Raw genomic sequence first — 21,921 nt, 5'->3', positions numbered from 1 at the left:
CCATAGGTACCAAAGGCAATGTGACCAGGGAATCCTCTAGGAGCTGCAGCACTTATTGTGCCACCCATACAGGCCCTGTACCTTTACACACACACACACTGCCATTGCAAGCTGTGCATTTTGGTGCAGAACAAAATGAAGAGTGTGCCATGCTGTCATCCCAGACCACTTGGGTGAGCATACAAGCTTTGCACAATAGAGGAAGGGTTTCACCATCTTGGATTTAGGAGCAGAGGGGCACTATGGGAATATATGCAGTACGTCACACAGGGAATTATGAAGTGGGTGGGTTATCCCTGAGAACTTCTACCCTCTTGGTTATTGAGAAGCAAGGAATCACCATACCCACATGCTAGTGCCATGAATGTGGCCGCCCTAGTATCCTCTTCAGAACACTACTGGACTTGAGAAAGATCAGAAGAGGATTGAAATTGCTGTCTGAAATCTGAGAAGAGCCCTGTTAGACCAGACCTGCTCTCTCTTGTTCCCTTTACAAAGGAAATGACCTATGGTCCATAAGGATGACCTCCTGCTCAAGCTACAAGGATACAACAAACTACAAGAGGCCTTTCCTGCAGCTGCCCAGCTCGCTATTTCCAACAGGACCTTCCCTGGAATCTTAGAAACATTTTAGCTCCCAAAATCTCCAGAGGAAATAGACACATCTGTGGGAAAGTGCCCCTTTTTGCATGGTTGCCCCCCACTTTGTGCCTAATGTTGATGTACTTTGTCTGAATGCGCCCTGGGTTCCTGCCAACCAGGTATGCAGGGTCTATGTTCTTTCCCTAAACTGCACTGTTTCAAAACTCAATTGGCAACTCTCTGGCCACATGTAAGTTCCTTGTAAATGGTACCATAGGTACCAAGGGCAATGTGACCAGGGAATCCTCTAGGAGCTGCAGCACTTATTGTGCCACCCATACAGGCCCTGTACCTTTACACACACACACACTGCCATTGCAAGCTGTGCATTTTGGTGCAGAACAAAATGAAGAGTGTGCCATGCTGTCATCCCAGACCACTTGGGTGAGCATACAAGCTTTGCACAATAGGGGAAGGGTTTCACCATCTTGGATTTAGGAGCAGAGGGGCACTATGGGAATATATGCAGTACGTCACACAGGGAATTATGAAGTGGGTGGGTTATCCCTGAGAACTTCTACCCTCTTGGTTATTGAGAAGCAAGGAATCACCATACCCACATGCTGGTGCCATGCATGTGGCCGCCCTAGTATCCTCTTCAGAACACTACTGGACTTGAGAAAGATCAGAAGAGGATTGAAATTGATGTCTGAAATCTGAGAAGAGCCCTGTTAGACCAGACCTGCTCTCTCTTGTTCCCTTTACAAAGGAAATGACCTATGGTCCATAAGGATGACCTCCTGCTCAAGCTACAAGGATACAACAAACTACAAGAGGCCTTTCCTGCAGCTGCCCAGCTCGCTATTTCCAACAGGACCTTCCCTGGAATCTTAGAAACATTTTAGCTCCCAAAATCTCCAGAGGAAATAGACAAATCTGTAGGAAAGTGCCCCTTTTTGCATGGTTGCCCCTCACTTTGTGCCTAATGTTGATGTACTTTGTCTGAATGTGCCCTGGGTTCCTGCCAACCAGGTACGCAGGGTCTATGTTCTTTCCCTAAACTGCACTGTCTCAAAGCCCAATTGGCAACTCTCTGGCCACATGTAAGTTCCTTGTAAATGGTACCATAGGTACCAAGGGCAATGTGACCAGGCAATCCTCTAGGTGCTGCAGCACGTATTGTGCCACCCATACAGGCCCTGTACCTTTACACACACACACACTGCCATTGCAAGCTGTGCATTTTGGTGCAGAACAAAATGAAGAGTGTGCCATGCTGTCATCCCAGGGCTGTCCCAACCTCCGACTCCACCAGCAGAACTCGATGTGTCCTGCAGCCAGCAGCCCTCAATAACCCGGAGAACCTGCACTGCCTTTGCAACCAAAAAGACTAAGGGGCATATTATCAAGGGGGTTTATCTCCGCTTTTTTGGCTTTAAAAGCCAAGAAAGCGGAGAAAAAATTATCTCCCTATTACCTAGCTGTCGCTAACACCAGTTAGCGACAGCTAGTAGGAGATAGCGACCATCTTGGGCCCCACTTTGCATGTCATTGATATTTATCACTAATGACATGCAAAGTGGGCGTGCCAAGATGTTAGCGACTGGAAACAGTCGCTAACATCGCTATCTCCTATTACCAACTTTTGGAGATATTCGCGCTAAGCGCGAATATCTCCAAAAGCTAACACCTGCCCTGAGCAGTTCTTAGCCATGTTATCCAATGGGAGGTGGATAACATGGCTAAGAGCATTAGCTCGGTAATGCATGAATATCGCTGACTTTTCAGCGATATTGATGCATTGCGGACGTTTTTTATCACATTTGCGATAAACCTTGGTAATACCAAGGTTTATATGCGATAAAAATCGCCGCAGCTCTGCGGTAAAATTTTGTCTCTAACCAAGCAATAGCGATAATTATCGCTATTGCTTGGTAATATGCCCCTTTATCTCCTGTGAGCACCGGACTTTCTCAAAACCAACTGACTCTGATGCTAGCCTTCCCCGTGGGTCCCTACCACTCAGCTCCCGGTGCCGTGAGCCCGAGTGGCCCCCAATACCCTAAGGAGGTCCCCCGGCAATCCTAGCCGGGGATCCAGTGACCCCTGAACAGCAGCCATTATCAGGGAGATCCCCTCCAACCACAACTGAAGGCGACATCCGACCGACTCTCTAACCAAAGAGTCTTAGAAGACCAAACACGACCGTCCGACGGACTCCGTCAGCAAACGATGTGGTCACAGGACATCACCTGTCAAAGACCCCATTCGCCTACCAGCTGCTAACTGACTACAAGGGATCCCCCGACTGAATCTGCAGCATAGACCAAGACTGGCGGTCTCCACTGAGAAACCTTGGGAACCCTGACGACCTCATCCTACACCTGGCTGTCTCTGAGCCGCTGGGAGTGTAGCTCATGTGTTGGTCATTAGGCCCTACAGTGCTGACCTCGACCCCAGGAGCTTTTTGAACAACTAACCTGGGGGTCTGCTTGTCTGCAGTCCTCTTAGGAAATGTACCAGTGTGGTATCTAGAGATAACTTGCTGTGTAAAAAAAGTAATTTTGACTATTTACTTGCCACAGTTTACTAACCGATAACAAAACCAAGATAATGACAAATGTGTATTCGTGATACATTGCCTTTGAAAGTACGATCCTACCCTCTGATAAAGCCTTACTGCTCACCCACACTACCACAAATAGATGTACGGTGTTATCTACTTTTGGGGTTCCACTGGTATATACAGAGAAAGCTTCTTAAAAATTCTGCCAAGCTGGTCTGATCAATTGAATTGCAGCTATTGTTTTTTGGGTTATTATACTATGGTACACATCTCTCAGCTATTGAGAAAGGATTGACAACAATAACTGAAATTTTGTCAAAGCCTCATCAGACTGCACTTAGTGAAAGAAGCTGGCTGTTTGAAGCTGCCAGTCAGCCTTTCACTCTGCAGTCCGCAAGGGGCCCGTCTTTCAACAACAGCAAGACATAAGCCTGCAGGAGGGTGCAGCAGGGGTCCCTTAGAACTCATTCCGGGGGATAGAAGGAGGTCATTGGACTGCCCATTTCAAGGAGAGTCCTTTTGGGGTTGCACTGATTGTGCACTACCTCTCATGTGGCACACAGTCAGAGTGCCTCCTGACCTCCTCTTTGCCTCCGCATCCATCTCTGTAATAAGATACAGGACAGAGGCCATGCAAGCATTTGCAGCCCTTTTAGTTCTATCAAAGTCCCCCAGGGGTGGAAAAAGCTCATTGTATGGTATGGTGTCACCCGGGCCACCTCTCCAAACTACTTAGTCCTTACCAGCTGACGAAACTCAAATGGTTGGCCTCCCCAAAACCATCTCAAATTATTCTTGAAACAGTTTGGGGTCTCTGGATGATCAGGGTTTGGAAGTTGTTGCTATTGCTTCTCCACAATAAGCACAATTGAGAAACATTTGATTCCTAAGCCTTTACCAATGAATAACATTAACCCCTTCGCTGCTGCCGTCGGCCGTTGGACGTCGCGCGAGCTACCTCCCTGGTGCTGCGCATGTCCAACGGCCGACGCGGCCCCGCCCACCCTTTAGAACACCCGCGGCGGAAAAAACCGCTGCGGTTAAGGCGTTAAATACAAAATTAAGAATTAACAAAATATATGACTATCCTTATAATAAGGAGAAGATTAATTGCAATTAGAGTTGTGGATAGTTCCAACATTAGGAAAGCGCTTCATTTGGACTTTAAGGTAAGCTTTAGGGTTGGAGTAAGAGTTACAAACAGAGATAGAATTGCCATGTATTTACTTCATTTTGGTATTTGCTACAATGGTCAATGCAGTGTGAAATACTGTTATGTTATTATTGTTCAGCCATTGGGGTACTTCTTTTTTTATACCTGCATCCTCCTACATCTAAAGTCACCTTGCGGAATCACAAAGGTAAAATGAGACTTAAGTCTAACTTTACGACTTTCGTAATTCACAAAGGGCATTTACTACTCGTAAATGCCCGTAGTGAATACTAGAAGTCGTAAAGCTAGACTTTCTTCTCAGTTTAACTTTATGAATCGGGCCCAAACGCATCACAAACAGAACCAAAGATAAATAAGACCGGTCCATGCCGATCCCGCATGTTTACGAAGTGCTTCACTAATAGATTCAGGCTACTTCCAGCAGCCAAAACCATTGGGTGAAATGCCACGGTGGGTGTTGAGGAATGTCTGTCCTGACTTCAACACATGTCTCATTCAAAAAACGATTCGCTCCGATGTGTTTAAAAACAATGGAGTTGATTGATAATCTCTGCAGCATTCCTCTGGCTTTTTATAAGCACCAACCTGTAGGTTAACCTCCAAATCTTACTACTGCCCCAACCGCCTCTTAAAGTATTTGCCAGGGGTCAATGTGTGCACTCTTATTAACGTGACCTTTTTGTCTCTCCTGCAGAAAACGTCACCATAACAAAACCCTCCACCTCGTTTGTGCAGGTCGCATTGACTGCCCTTGAGGTGCACGTGCTGATACAAATTCAACCCACCTTTCAGGTCTTTATCACCGTGACCTCATCGTTTAAGGGAAAAACCGCTGGTAAGTGATTTTGCTCTTATGTACGTGACCAAAGAAGCACAAGCAATGAAGTATCAACATCAGTATCAGTGTTCAACGAAATATACAGAAAGGGGAAGGTAGAACATGCTGTTTTTTATGTGCTTACATACAATTAGTGCACCACGTCACGCTTAAAATTATTTAGCAGTTGTAATATTTTGACCCACGTAGGCGTTTTTACAAAATGAATCCATTAGCTTTAGAAATCACAGACGCTCCTTTAGAAAGAAACACATGAAGCAGATACTAACGAAAAACGATAAGCCTGGCATGGAATCTGAGAAGTAACCTTTCGGTGACAACAAGAATTTATGCCCTCAGCAAAACAAAACAAAAGTTTACAGCAAATGTATAATAAAATATATGCTTTTTTATTCTGCGTAAAACAGATATATTTCACAATCTCACTTCTCAAAAAACACTTACGCCCTTATCTACAACAAAGTAACGCAGCACGGTGCCACAAGCCATTTGGCTGCACCACACTGCGTTACTTTGGAAGCAATGGGATGTGTCATATCTACAATGATAAGACGGATATCTTTGCTCTCCCCTGCACAGGCACATAATTGGCTGCCATGCGCCGACGCAGGCAAGGGTGCCTGCATTGCGGGGATGATTGCTTTTGTGCAGGAAGGGACACCTTCCTGCACAAAAAAAATCACAAGAGGTGATTCCCTCTTTCTATCTGTACTGCAGAATGAGCACGCATAGAAAGAGAAAATAACTAGGAGAAATGAAAACATTTCTCCTCGTTGCACCTCCCTACACCTCCCCTGGGGAGGCGTAGCATTCTGACGCATTCCCAGGTTTATAAATCTGGGAAAGCGGCAGAACCCATGGGTGTTGATGGGAACACCCACTGTAACACCCATGGCATTCCCCTTTCATGCAAAGTGCTGCGGGAAAAGGGGCCGTACTTACAAGGACACGAAAAGCCACGCAGGGTGACATTACCTTTCCTTGTAAATATGGGGCAGCAAAATGTGCCACTGGTGCCGCACAAAAACTGACGTACCTGCGGCGCAAGGGATTTGTTAATAAGCCCCTTGGCGTCTTGCTCTTTCATATAAAAGAGATAGTAAGGTTTCAGACATTAGGAATGAAAGCTGAATCCGTAGTGCAAATTGACCGTTCCAAAAAGCAGTTGTAATGTTATGCGAAAATATATTAAAACCAGGTTAATGTAAGTCAGATTAAGAAAATGTTGCAGGTCAGGATGTGTACAAACAAGCAGAGACATTTTATCTATCCTATGGGGTGTAAAAAATAAGCAGGTTGCTATGTTTCCTTTCTGCTGATCAGTTATTGACAACTGAAGCTGTAATGATGTCCTGTGACTAGTCTTTCACGTTGACAAATAGTGAGCGCTAATGCTGAAATTCGCAGAATTTCAGCGTTTGCAATTGCTATTTGGCTGTGAGCAAAGTAGGTGAGTTTAAACCTAATAGCAAAATAAAGAATCGCAAAATTGCGATTCCTTATTTTGCTCTTGCATTTAAGGAATGGCAAATTGTGATTCCTTAAATGCAATTTAAGTAGCACAAAATAAAGTGCACTTTAGCCTTAAGGAATTGCTAATTACCACCAACTTCAAGTTGATGGTAATTAGCGATTTCATTTAAAAATCACTTTTTTGCTTTTTTCAAAGTGCCATGTGGCACACATTCATGCCCTTAGGGCATGTATGTGCGCCCCATGTGCACACATGCACATTTCAGAAGTGCAACAGGGTGTCTTTTTGACACCCTGGCACCCTTATAATAGCGCCCGCTATTTGCGATTCTTTAATAGCGAATCGCTAATAGTGAATATCTTCCCATTCATTCCTATGGGCCTTCTAGCCCATAGGAATGAATGGGTAGGTATTCCTTATTAGCGAATCTCAATATGCGATTAGTTTTTAAGGAATCGCTAATGAAATTCCTACCAACATTAAAAGTAAAAAAAAGCAGCTTTATTCGATTGTTGTACAATACAATCATAAAAGCAGTACATATAAAACATAATTACGATAGACATCTCATATTTACAAATTTAATTCATCATTCTGCCCGAACTTAAGATAAGTTGTTAATGTCTATCAGAATTAAAAATTAGATTAAAACAGAATAGAATCATAGCAAGTGAGGCGCAATAAAAACATGGCAACGTAAAAAAAGTACAGCATGAATCAATTAAATGACAACACATTTCCTGAGACTAACCACTTTTAAAAAAACATTGCTACCCTCCACATTTCATGCACCTTAGCCAAAGTTTGTAAAGCGATGAACGCTGGACGGCACTGTCTAATCCCCATAGATTTCAGGATAGGGAGAATCCACACTTTCCTTATGTGACAATAAAATCTACATAAAAGAACGACATGGATGGTGGATTGTTTGGAAGAGTTGTCACAGGGACACAGAGTCATTATCGTGACCAATCATTCATAGAGGGAAAATTTACAATTCGATGCAATATTCCCAACCTGAATCTTGTTATTAAAAATCTATCATATCCTCCAGGAACAATTACTAAATATGGCTGGATACTAAAATCACTTAAAATAAGTTGATTTTCTGAAACGGTGGGTTTCAGAATCTCTGTAGTCAATTGTGACAAGTCCAACATCATCAAACCTTCCTTTTTTTAGATCTTTTCTGCAAACCTCTTGCATGGTATTTGGTTCAGTAAAATACTCTAGGTGGCCTAAATTCTGCATAAAGCCACAAAGATATCTGACCCAGGGAATCATTAAAACTATTTCCATCTTCAAAATATCAGATACAATTTCTCTATTTAATTTAGTCTCCTCCTTGGTCCATACCCGATGCCATAGAAGACCCGGTTCAAGTTTTATAAGATCTGACAAGTGTGACAAACCCAGTTCAGCGTGACAAACAAATGAGGTGGTACTTTTAGGTGCAGATAGAATGCACCTTAGGAAATTGTTTTCCACGATCTGGAGAGATTGAGTATCCCCACACCCCTGCTCCATACATTGCAGTTGGAATACTTTTTGCCTGATACATCTGCAAAAGCTCCACCAGGGGTTTTCTCCGAGAAAAATTTCTTCGAGAACTGGGGGAGTTTGGTGATAGTTCGTAGGAAGGCTAACTTTTTTGATAAGATGGCCTGGGTCCACAAGTCATCCTCATGGAATAATATTCCTTAATACGAGAATGTCGTAGTTGCCTCTATTTTTTTGCCATTCATGAACATATACCTACATTCAATTTTGCGAGTCCTTAGTAGCGAATGGGTACAATTCGCTATTAAGGATTCGCAAATTTGATTTTACCTACATCTGGCCCCTTGTGGTTTATTAGGCAGTTGTTTGTGCTGTGCAGAATGGTACTCTTTTGCAACGGGCTCTTTTTACTTATGGATATTTTTATTTTTTATCTCTCTATGTATTTTTTTTTATCAATTTTATGGATTTTGTAAAAACGATTATGATAAAATATAAAAGGAAACAGTACAGCATGATCAATAGAGCCACCACATGTGGCATTTGGCTAGTAAACCCATTTATGACAATGTACACATTTGCTTCTCTCTCCTGTGCAGGAAATATAGGATGATATGTGGAAAGACAAGAAAAGTGATTAGTCCTGCAGTCACAGCCATTTACGCCAGATCCTCTCTCTATGTATTTTTAGTGTTTATTTATTTTGTTTGTAATCGGATTTATAGTGGTTTAAATAGACTATGTCTATATAAACAAACCATTTGACTGACTGCAAGTCACCAAGTATTTCCATGACCATATAGAGAAACAATCTAAAGGCAGAGTTCCTTCATAAGCTTATGAAACTGTGAAAGAAAGATCATGTTTGCAAACATGAAGTATGAAATTAAATCTCTAGTGCAAAATTAAACACATCAATAAAGCTGTTAAATATTTGTTCGGAAAAGATATTTGAATCAGTTTAATATCAGTCAGAATAAAACAAAAACGGGGCAGTAGCTTAGAATGCAGAAAGATTCTAAACTTTCTATAATTTCGGAAGGAGTGCAAAAATGTAACATTTTGCCGTAATTATTTCCTTTCTGCTTGTCACTGAACAGCTAAAAACACAGAGCAGAAGAAGGAAAAACATGTTTTATTCTCATTCATTAAAATGTTTCTTTAAATATGCTCCATGACCCGAACTGCCTTTTCCGTCTGCTAATGACTCTGGCAGCAGGTATTGTGACGAAGGAACTCAATTGTAATAAATTATTACAGTTGAACGTCAATGTTATTTCTTTATAATAGGTGGCTTGGGTGCATCACAAGTTACCTATTACAAAGAAATTCGAGATGAGTTTTTATACAGGGATTGCAGAATCCAGTGTATCGTATATTATCAATAAAGAGGTGGTGGACCTAAAAACAATGTTTCATTTACTCGGTACTATCATATATAATATATTTTGATGTAGTCCTTCACCAGAGCAGATCATGGGTATCATAATGCAATTCAGTGGTTGGATCTTGTTTAAAGAATAGATCACACATTGTCCAGCAGGGCTTTTGCAGATCTCGGTCTTTTACATCTAAATGCAAAGTCCTTCAGGGCTCCTCTTTGAGCCTCGCACTTTTTAATGTGTATGTTTCTTCATTAGCAAAAATAGCAAAGAAATTACGTTTTGAGGTCTGCCCTTATGCTGATGATACCCATCAGTGCTGACAGGTTACCCAAACAATTTCACCATCAGGACAGACCTCCATCGCTTCTTCAGGAAGGTACGCCTGCGCTATTTCTTCAGGCAATCCCCACCCTTCCACACAAGTTCCTTGACAGGATTACGAGTACCATCCACCTTCTACCCACCAGCCCATGCAATGACGAATAGGATCCTTGCGTATGAAAGCATGGTCATGTGGGATGTGGCCAACAGCCTCAGAGTCCATAAACACATCATCCAGAATGTCTCCCACATGAAATGTGAGGCATTGTTGACTTTGAAACAGAACAAGGAAATTGTCACTAAACCAGCGGTTAAAGGTGGGACAATTGTGATCCAGGGCACGTGTAAATATAAGACGGAGATACTCAACCAGCTCCAAGATTGGACTAGCTATAGAAAACTGAAAGCTGACCCCACTAAAGATCATCAAAAAGAGATCCAATTGATTACGGAGGAAGGACTTGAAAGAGGCTTCTTATCCAATTTAAAATTTCTCTACCTCAACCAAAAGCAGCCTCGCATCCCTACTATATATACACTGTCGAAAATCCACAAAGACATGCAGAATCCCCCTGGAAGACCCATCATTTCAGGATGCGGATCCCTACTGGAACCACTGAGCAAGTACATTGATTTCTTTTTTAAACCAATTGCTGAAACTATTTAAAACAAAATGCACAGGTGCACCACTAAATAAATAGTTCATATAGGACCAATTATAAGGTTCAAATCCAATAGATAACAAAGGCAAGGATCTTCAATTTGATTTCTTTATTCCATTTTCTCGTTGTGTAGAAAAGGACAGTACAGCAAACATGTTTCGTCCTACTATATGACTTCTTCAGGGTTGTTAAACAGACAAATACATATATATATCCATAAGAAGATATATACAACAAATATACAACACTAATTACAAACTTACACACAGACATTTATTAAAACGTTTAAAAACTTAATACATTACATTAATACACAGAAAAACAGACGAACAGTTATGGCTTTTCAAAGTGTTTGAGACTTACATTTTTTAATTTTATAGAATTTAGACCCAGATTATGGGTTTACGAGTCCATTGGGCCAATTATCCAAGATATCATGAAATGGCAAAGTATAACAATGGTGGTATCCCACTAATCACCATTGTTAATCATTTATTCAGTTTTATATCCATGTATATTCAACCTTGTTGTTTCTTATAGCCAGTGACTCCAAAAGTTGTAACTACAGAAAAAAGAAAAAGATAGGAAGAGAAGGTGCGGGAAGTGACCAGTGATAGGGAGAGGATCTACATTTTGAAGAATACAGAATCTTTCAGTCAGATTGGGGGTTTCAAAGCGGAAAGGGGGGGCCAAAAAAAGAAACACACCATCCCATTCACACCGAATTCTATCTCACATCTTTTACCATATTCTAACAACCTCTACTGATCCCTTTTCAAAGTTTTACCTACCAATGATTCCAGTATCTATAGAGTCGCCACAAGAAAAGATGATCAATCAACGGGCTATATCTCCTCCGACGTGAGCTGGGAAACAGATAACAATAGATGCATTCAATTATCCTTCTACGTTTACCAAAAACAAAGGGCGTGCAGGGTGAGAGATGCAAGGCCTCATATCTCCCACTTACTTATATATGAGTGGCGATTTAAAAAAACTGTCCACGTGTGAGGCGAAACTGTTCAAAGGTGGTTAGAGGCTCAAAGATAGGGGTCCAGAAAAAACGTCGTCTAGGTATTGATTGAAGTCAGAAACTAATCTGTAGACATGATTGTAAACCATTATCTATGCCCCAACAAAGTGTGTCAAACAGCCCACAATATTAACTATTCCAATATATATTAATTAAACTGCCACAGCTCAGATCTCAAGCAATATAGTCACTCTTGTAATAGAACCCATCAGATTGCATCAGATTATCTACCATATAGCTAGTCAGTAATTGATGTGGTACTACAGCAAAATACAGTATTCTGTAAACTAGATACAAATGCATGGTATTCCATACCTTCAAAAGGATCATTGGCAAGTGTCAGCCTTGGAATAGTCATCAATTTGATAAAGCAATCATCTTTGAGCTGAATACAAATGCTGTATCTAAAGAGAGAGTAGAATTCAACACCTTAATCTATTCAAACACAGTGCCTCACTATGCATGTTTGGCGAGTTTAAGAATACACATGACACTACTAATCTGGCGGTCTCCAAGTGCCCTCAACTTTCTATACGTGCTGTATTCTTACCTCTATCCTTAATAAGAGGAGAGTGCATTAGAACAGCAGGCATCTTTGCCACGAGTAGCCCAATAGGGTATAGGGGACAGGGTCTTAAAAAGAAAAACATGTGTGTCTAAATCATGCAGCGTTCCCAGTAAAATGCTAGAAGGGCCCATTCTCTCTCATCAATAGCTTCAACAATGTAAACCCATGTCCCTCCCTTGTCAGAGGGTAAATGGGATAGGTCAACCAAAAGAGGGGGATGAGCACAAAGTATGCAGCCGGCGAAACTCCTTATCCAAAATTACATTAAAAGAGAAAAGTAGAAGATAGAAGGGGGCTATAATAAAAATTCTACATCTGTATTTTAATTTGAAAAAAATGTATAAACTACCCCCTTCTTGGAATATGGTAACTCGAGAATATACCACACGATAGATCTTCTTCAGGAAGGTACGCCTGCCCTATTTCTTCAGGCAATCCCCACCCTTCCACACAAGTTCCTTCACAGGATTACGAGTACCATCCACCTTCTACCCGCCAGCCCATCCAATGACGAATAGGATCTTTCAGTATGAGAGCGTGGTCATGAGGGATGTGGCCAACATCCTCAGAGTCCATAAACACATCATCCAGAATGTCTCCCACATGAAACATGAGGCATTGTTGACTTTGAAACAGAACAAGGAAAATGTCTTTAAACCAGCGGATAAAGGTGGGGCAATTGTGATCCAGGGGATATATGACGTTACAACGCATACTATTACAACGCATGCTAAAGATCATCAAAAAGAGATCCAATTGATTACGGAGGTAGGACTTGAAATAGGCTTCTTATCCAATCTAAAATGTGTCTACCTCAACCAAAAGCAGCCTTGCATCCCTACTATATATACACTGCCTAAAAGCCACAAAGACATGCAGAATCCCCCTGGAAGACCCATCAGTTCGGGATGCGGATGCCTACTGGAACCACTGAGCAAGTACATTGATTTCTTTTTTAAACCAATTGCTGAAACTAGTTACCAGGGCATACTTACGAGACACAATGGAGACAAATAACTTGGTGGATCAACAACCTTTTGACCCCTTGGAACAGCTGCTAGTACCATTTGATATAGTGTCCCTTTACACGAGTATACCACAAGGTTCTACATTGGAAGTGATGAGAAAAGCACTGGACTAGAGGCCTGCACCAATGGCAGTACCCACTGAATTCATAATCAATCTTCTCAAGATTGCTATGATGAAGAACTTCTTTTATTTCCAGGGAAGCTACTACCTACAAGTCAAGGGTGTAGCAATGAGCGCAGCCTCTGCTCCGGATTTGGCAATTATCTTCATGGAAGACTTCGAGAAAACATTCATCTTCAATGCCAACATCCTGTTCAATCACAAAATCACATTATGGAGGAGGTACATAGACGACATCCTGATGATCTGGACCCGTGACTCAGCTGAACTCACCCTGTTCCATGAATGGCTGAACCAAAGGAGCGATGACATGAAGTTTACTGCACACTCTTACTCAGAAAAAATGGACTTCCTTGACATAACCATTAAAAGTGAGAATAACATTCTGTTCACCACCCTGTACCGCAAACCGGCAGAGCGGAACTCCCTACTGAGGTACACAAGTCATCATCCACGAAGCCTAAGGGACAGCCTCCCTTTCGGGCAGATTTTATGCATCCATCGTATCTGCTCCCGTAAGGACTATTTCATGATGGAATCAGAAGAACTGTGCACATGCCTAATACAACAAGGCTATCCAAAACAACTGGTGAAGAGGGCATTCAAAAGAGCCTGGTTCTGTCCCAGAGAAGCTCTATTGACACCGAATGAACTGGAACGCGATTCCACTCAAAGGTTAATCTGTGTTACCACTTTTCCCACCCAAAGCAACGCCATCAAAAAGGTGGTCAACAAACACTGGAATTTGATAGCTAACGATGTTCAACAACCAGATGTACTCATGCATTCCTTTAAGAAAGCTAAGAACAAGAAGGATCATGTTGTACGCTCACTCATGGATCCACCAGAGGAACCTTCCCTTCAATCGCTGTGGAATCTACCTCCCACTGTGGGTCACTACAAGTGCGGGTACTGCAAGGCTTGCACCACGACAATTCAGACCAAACAACTTGTCTTTAAGCAACACATGATCGATCTCAAGTCCTTCACCAACTGCAATACTTCCAAAGTCATTTATGGGATCATCTGCCCCTGCGACAAAATCTATGTTGGTCAGACACAACAGAAGATGAAAACATGCATACTACAGCACTAGAGTGGGATCAGATGCGAGGTGCAGGAAGCCCCTCTGGTGGAACACTTAAAAAATGCCAAGCATGGTCCTGAGGATTTCAAATGCCTAATCTTGGAAAAGGCAGAACTAGGTCCAAGAAGGGCAATATTGAAACAATTCTCAATGTCCGTGAATGTAAATGGATGTAAAGATTAGATTCTACACATGGGGGACTTAATGAACTTGATACCAGCTAAGCACAATTGTCATGTCTAACAACAGGCTCTTAATAAGCCTGCCACCCCAATCTTGAAACATTTTTGTCAGGTCCTTACAACACTTTATTACCAAACTAAGAGATCTCTCCTCTATCATCAATATATCCCTCAATTTTGCGATGTTTTGGTATGTTGTTTGTATTTGTACGCTTAATTTTTGGACATCTAGCCACTGCTGTCATTGTTATGTTTTTATGCGAATTTACCAGCTTGCAGCCTCACCACCGTGCGACTATTGTACGTGTCTCTATTGAATAATAATGTTTGGATATCTGTTATGTGGGCATTTTCAATGTCAAAATTGATCAGCTTGAGGTCTCGCCAGCATGAGATTATTGTGCATGTCTCTACTGAGTAATAATGGTTAGGCCTCTGTTATATAGGTATTTCAATATTATTTGAACCACCACGCTGTCCCATCAGGTCCATATGTGTCTTTTTACTTTTAATATTAATTCAATAGTCAGCTGTTTATATTGATGTCAAACCAATGTTTAACACCCAATATGGAGGATTCTCTTAGTCAACCGATAAGGATTACAATGCCTTTATTTACTTAAGATCGTCCGTCTCTGACTGCAGTCTTTCCACCATGACTACGTAAGGATTCGGTTCAGTCTGCTATACGCAACAGAGGGCATGCACGTTACTTTGACGTTTAACTTGCTTTACAACTTGTATCTGGCAGTCTCTGCTCTCCTTCCACAGAGACGGACTGTCGAGTGAGATCTGAGGTAAGAAGCGCCATTCAAGCGCTAAAGCTTTATGTTGCTCACAGTTGGATCATGCGAAACAGCTACCTTTTTGATACAGGCCCCAACTCATTTTACGTAATGCAATCCACTATGCCAGAGATGCCCAGCACCAGACCGTTCCACCTTGGCATCCACTGCTAGAGCACTGCGATACGATTCCTTTTTTAATAGCACTCACTTTGTCAGAGGCATTCATGGCACTCACGCCTTGCGTCTTACAGCCATCAGCTCAGCGCAAATCGGTTCCCTTAAAAAGTTTGTCCTCCAGAGTATCCGCAGCAGCAAGAGCACTGCGGCACAATTGCTCTTTTAACAGCACTCACTTTGCCAGAGGCACTCACAGTACTCCTGCATCGCACCTTATAGTAATTAACTCTATCTTAAATGTGTCCTGTAATATTTTTCCTGTTTTAGTAGTCAGGTTATGACACGGGGTCCTTCTCGTTTTCTTTATAGTAAACCGCAATGCAGCAAGTGAACCTCCCGGTCCATGCTAATTGGTTGATATTGTCTCGGTCTTTTGCAGGCCACTCTACTTTATGCACAGAAGGTTTGAGGTCTTCCATGTCTCTACTTTATTCACATTACAGGTGCCAATCCTCCGCTCCCAACCAAGGCGAGCCTACGGGCCCCTTTTTTATTCCTACACCCAGAGTCAAGGGTGTCTCATGGTAATAATAATATTTAGCTTCTTACGCCTATTTTGGAAGCATACAATGCCATTTAATTTAAGACTTAGTATTGTTTCTCGTTCTTCCCAGGTGCCCCTATACTCTAGTCCGGAGGAACACCCCACCGTAAGGAATTTAACTGACTACATTCAATTTGGGGTCAAAACGTTGACTGTGTTGTCGTTCTATGCCAACCATTATCAGCAGTGATTTGTAACTGTGATACTTTCCTTGTTATGGCAATGTTAAACAGACTATTACTCTTGGTGGCTTACGGATGCCACTTTTATTGTAATTAATTCATAATTTTGACAATGTCACCATCTTTTTCTTTCACCTTTATGACCCTCACTTGATGCACTTATACCTCCTCTTGTTTTCTCCCACTGCTGTGGGGCACTTGTGCAAAGTGTTTGGAATTACATACTGACTAACCAGTACTTATCACTGTTCAATGTGATCAAATAACATTGAACCAATTTTTTTCTCCAAAGTACCAGTGTGATTTTGTTTAAATTGTTCTTAATGTGTACTTGTTCCTAGTGTGTTTTCACTTGGACCGCTCACTATTGTACTACCTGATGATACCCAACTGCCAATACCTCTGGAAGAGAAAGAAGATGAGACCCAAGGCAGACTTTGATAATGCCTCACCGAAGTAGCAGGCTGCATCAATCAATCAATCAATCAGGGAACTGTAAGTGCGCTACTCACCCGTAAGGGTCTCAAGGTGCTGAGGGAGTCCGCAGATCTGTTTAGCCGTAGAGCCAGGTTTTGAGGGTCTTCCTGAAGGTGTTCAGGGAGGGGGCACGTCTGATGTCTGCCAGTAGCTCATTCCAGGTCTTGGCTGCAATGTGAGAGAAGGATCTTCTGCCTGCTCTGGCTCTGTGGTGCACAGGGTTTCGGGCAGTGCGAGGTTGGAAGATCAGAGGTTTCTTTTTGGTACGTGGAAGTTGATTCTGTCGTTGAGGTATTTTCACCCATTGTTGTGTAGGCATTTGTAGGCATGAGTGAGGATTTTGAAAGTTACTCTTTTCTCCAGGGGGAGCCAGTGGAGACTTCGTAAGTGTTGACTGATTTATTTTTGTCAGGGGATGCCGTGGACAAGTCTGGCGGCGGTGTTCTGTATTGTCTGGAGTTTGCAGGGTAGGGACTTGTTGATGCCGGCATAGAGTGCGTTTCCATAGTCCAGTCTGCTGGTGATGAGTGCGTGGGTGACTGTTTTCCTTGACTCAGGGGGGATCCACTTGAAGGTCTTGCGGAGGATGCGGAGGGTGTTGAAGCAGCTGGAGGTAACGGCGTTTACCTGTCGGTTCATGATGACTGATGAGTCGAGTATGATGCCGAGGTTCTTGGCGTGGTTTGAAGAGCTAGGTGGGCGTCCGAGGGCAGTCTGCCATCAGGTGCTGTCCCATGCACAAGGGGTAGTACTGAGGACGAGGACTTCTGTCTTCTTGGCGATGAGCTTCAGGCAGCTGTTGGTCATCCAGACTGCGACGTCTTGCATTCCTTTCTGGGAGTTGAGTTTGGCAGTGGTAGGGTCTTTGTTGAGGGAGAGTATGAGCTGGGTGTCGTTGGCGTAAGATACGCTCCGAGTGACACCATGAAGATGTTGAAGAGGGTGGAGTTCAGGGATGAACCCTGTGGGACTCTGCGGGGGATTTTCATGGGGTCAGAGAGGAAGGGTGGGAGACTGATCCTTTGGCTTCCTCCGGTGAGGAATGATCGGATCCAGTCCAGGGCTGTTCCTTGTATGCCTGTGTCGTGTAGTCTGGCGACTAGTGTGCGGTGGGAGACAGTGTCAAAGGCTGCTGATAGGTCAAGTAGGAAGAGGCCCGCGGAAAGTCCTTGGTCCAGGAGGGTGCGGATGTTGTCTGTGGCGGCGAGTAGGGTGGTCTCTGTGCTGTGGTTGCTTCGGAATCCAGGTCGAGGACGGCGTTCTCTTCAATGAATCGTGTCAGTTTCCTGTTGACTGTTTTATCTGCAACTTTGGCTGCGAAGGGGCGAAGCGAGATGGGCCGATAGTTCTTGAGGTCGGTGGGGTCAGCTGTAGGCTTCTTGAGCAGAGGTCTTACTTTTGCGTGCTTCCAGTTGTCTGGGAAGGTGCCTGTTTTGAAGGTGGTGTTGATGGTGCATTGTAGTTCGGATGCGATGGAGGCTGAAGCTCTGTGGTAGATATGAGGAGGGCAGGGGTCAGTGGGGGCCCCCGAGTGGATGCTTTTCATGGTTAAGGCAGTGTCTTCGGTCGTGATTGGTGTCCAGTTGGAGATGGTGAGCTGGCCGGTGTTTCTAGGGGGGGGGGGGGCGTCTGAGCCGCCTGGTGGATGGTCGATGAAGTGGTCATAGAGGTTTTTGATCTTGAGGTGGAAATAGGTTCGAAGCTTGTCGCAGAGGTCTTAGGATAGGGTGATGTCTGTGGCTTAGCTGCATGGGTTGGTGAATTCTTGAATGACACTGAAAAGTTCCTTGGAGTTGGTGGAGTTGGCCGGGATTTTGTTGTGGATGAAGTTCATCTTGGTGGCTCTGATTTGGTTGTGGTAGCCGTCATGACCTCCTTGTAGGTGGTGTGGTTTTCGGTTGTCTTGGTGTTTCTCCAGTTCTTTTCCAGGCATCTGCAGGTGCGTCTGGCTACTTGGAGAGCGGTGGTGAACCAGACAACTATCCTGGGACGTTGTCTGTTGGGGTTGTGCAGCGGGGCAAGCTCATCTGCGCAGTCGGAGATCCAGGTGTGGAGTTCTCTGGCTGCGTCGTTTGCATTGGGTGCCCAGGTGTGCTTGTCTCGGGTGAGGGTGGAGTTAAGTTGTTCCTCGGTAACCTTGCTCCAGTTCCTTCGTGGGGGGCATGGGGCTGGTTTTGGTGCCCTCAGTTTGTTGATGGTGAAGTGTACGCAGTGGTGGTTGGTCCATGGCGGCTGCGTTGGTGGCTGAATTGCATGCTGTTTCTTGCCGCAAAGATGAGGTCAAGGGTGTGCCCTGCTCTGTGGGTCAGTGTGTTGACGAGTTGTTTGAGTCCGATGCTGGCGAGGTTGTCACGAAGGAAAGTGGAGTTGGGGGTCGCTGGGGTTGTCAAGGTGGAAGTTCAGGTCTTGTAGTTTGTTGAGGCGATGAAGTGGGTGCAATGTAGTCAGTGATGGTGGTGACGAAGGGTGTTTGGAGGCCGGGGGTCTGTAGATGAGGCTTCCTTGGAGTGTGACTTTGGGGGTCGTCTGGATCTTGAGGTGCAGGTGTTCGGCGGAGGGGAATGTTTCGCTGGAGGTAGTGAGACGGAGGGTGCTCTTGTGGGCGATGGTTGGGGCAGTCTTTCCTCTGGATCTTGTATACGTCCAGGAGGATGCGTTGGTCCAGGTCTCTGTGAAGAAGGCAATGTTGGACGAGAGAGAGTCGAGTAGGATCCAGATTTCCGTGGCATGTTTGTGTACGGAGCGAACGTTGAGGAGGATGCATTTTAGGGTGACGCCGGTGCTGGCGTCTGCGGTGTTGGAGGCAGGGGTGGCGGTGAGTGTCTGGTGGCAGTTGATGCAGGAGAACTGGCCATGGGTTGTGTTCGGCGAGGCCTGTTGGCATTCTCTAAGTCTTCCAGGGTTGAATGCGAGGAGGGTGGTGGTGTTGTAGCGATGGGGAGTGGAAGGTTTCCTGGCGCTGGCCACAGTCAGGCGCAGATGGGCTTGCCTTTGGCGCACCTGCGGCGAGCCCGCTGCGAGCATCTGCCGTCATTAAGTAGGGGAGGTGGGAGGGAGGAAAGGCTGGGAGGTGGGAGAGGGGGAATTTTGGTGGTGAATTCCCGAGGGAATTCCGGGGTGAGGGGGCGCAGGGACAGCAGCGGTGAAAAGAACAGGCACGAGAAAATAAAAACAGTGGTGGAATTAGAGCAAGACACAGATGGGCACAATAACAGAGGCACAACAGAGAAAAATTAAATAAAAAACGGCTGAGAAAGGGTACAGTGGTTGCAGACATCCTGGTCCCATTTGGAGTGGGCAGCAGGTGCAGGAGCGGGCAGAAGCCTCGAACCTTGCAAGGGGGAGGTCGGGGTCTGGAGGCAAGAGACAGAACAGCAGAGTTGCGGGGAGATGGTGGACCTAAACCGAGGGTCGGAGTCTCGATGGCACCTCACTGCTTAAAAGTAAAAAAAAATGCAGATAAAACTGAAATCCTGCTATAGAATGGAGCTCATCTGATTTGGGATTCACTGGGGGAAATGCCCACTCCCTGGAAATAAGCTAAAAATCTTGATGTCATCATTGGTCAGAGGGCTAATGAGTCCACTGCAGGGACCTGTGTTTGACCTCATGGTTACAGGTTCAATTCCTGGTGGGTCCACTCAGCCTTTCATCCATAAAAGGTCGATAAAATGAGTACCATTGAGTTGGGTAACAATAAACAGCCGCGGTCGGTAGGGGAGTACCTGCCGGGGCGGTGATGTGGGGAGGGCGAGGGGCAGGGTGGGGGTTAGTAATGCATGGATAATGGAGGTTTGCAGGTTAAGTAAACATTTAAATAAATCAAACAAATTTCGTTGCGCGCACTGCATTGCATTTGGGGATGCAGTGCGCGCAACGAAATTTGTTTGATTTATTTAAATGTTTACTTACCTGCAAACCTCCATTATCCATACATTACTAACCCCCAACCTGCTCCTACCCCTCCCCACGTCACCGCCCCGGCAGGTACTCCCCTACCGACCGCAGCTGACAATAAACATCTGTTATTCAGCGCCAAGATGCTACCGGGTGAACGTGCGCTTTACAAATACACGTTCTGTTAGGACAGTCTTTCTATGCAAGAACATGTTAGGGCTAAATGTGGTAAATGCTGAGGCATTCTAAAGCTCATGAGACAACTATTTAAATGAACACCGATAATTTGGAGAAAGGCCATATTGCAGGCTCTTATAAAAAGCAATGCCTTATTTGTTGGCATGGCTGATTACTTATTCGCTAGACTCCAGGTAATCCAAATGCTGCTGCTAAATTAATCTGTAATATGGACGGATTTAGCTCTGCATCTGCTTGTTTTGTATCTCTACATTGGCCTCCCCATGAGAAAAAGAGCAAGTTTCAAACTCTTATGCCATGCTCATAAGGCCCTGCATAATGCTGGACCTTATATCCTACATGATAGAATGGCGTTTTACAAGTCTACTTGTGACCTGAGATGCCGGAATTTAGCCCTGGCCAGGACCAAACGAGTAAGGAAATTCAGGTCTGGCGGGTGATCATTCTTCTTTTTAGCTGCTGCTTGATGGAATCTTTTTACCCTTGGATATCTGGATGTAAGGTTGTGTGCATTCTAGTTGTTGGTGGGTGGAGTTAGGGGGAACACAGGAAGAGGAGGAGCGGACACAGGAAAGGGTCAGTTAGAGTAGGGACGGGGAACTGAGAAGAAGTGTAATAAAGAGTTTGTAAGCACTGAATATCGTGTAGCGTCATTCTTGGTAGCACGACGCTACAGCTGGCGACGAGGGTGGGATGGTGCAGTCTGCCACCCCTGAACCCCGACAACGAGTGACCCGTCCCCGGACAGCACGCCGAGAAAGTCGCCGTCGCGACACGTGTGCTGCACAGGAGACCGCCGCCGATAGTGTCCGGCCAGCGGTAAGCGCTCGATGCTCCGCGATTAGCCGATCGCGTGGAGCCCAAGCGGGAGAAGCCCAGTGAGGAGTGAAGCGCTAGTCAGCTCTGAAATTGCCCCGTTGAATTGCGCAGTCGAGCACTGTATTTTGGTGCCCACCTCGAAGGCGCGAGGTCGCGTGGTGTGGAGGAATAAAGATGATCGGGAGCCCACCCCGATCTTACCTGGTACTCCAAGGTCCACAGAGCGTATGGAGGTGCTGTCTCCTACAGAGACTGGCTGCCGGTGAGTCCCGGTGGAAGCGTGAGCCTGCAAGAGTGAATGAGCCTGAGATCTCGTGG

The 21,921-nt window shown here is 44.5% G+C and overlaps 1 protein-coding gene across 1 annotated transcript in view; it reads left to right on the top strand.

Annotated features, from left to right (window-relative positions):
- The window catches only part of LOC144823889 (mucin-5B-like), a 1,747,676-nt gene that overhangs the window by 549,539 nt on the left and 1,176,216 nt on the right, over window positions 1-21,921 (top strand). The window contains exon 12 of the mRNA XM_078682783.1: window positions 5,017-5,157. Coding sequence (XP_078538909.1) covers window positions 5,017-5,157 — 141 coding nt within the window. The remainder of the gene's footprint in view (window positions 1-5,016; window positions 5,158-21,921) is intronic.

This window comes from Lissotriton helveticus, chromosome 3_1, assembly GCF_964261635.1.
Source record: "Lissotriton helveticus chromosome 3_1, aLisHel1.1, whole genome shotgun sequence".
NCBI lineage: Eukaryota > Metazoa > Chordata > Amphibia > Caudata > Salamandridae > Lissotriton > Lissotriton helveticus.
Note: the sequence above shows the minus strand (reverse complement) of the source record. Positions and strands in the feature narration are given on the sequence as shown.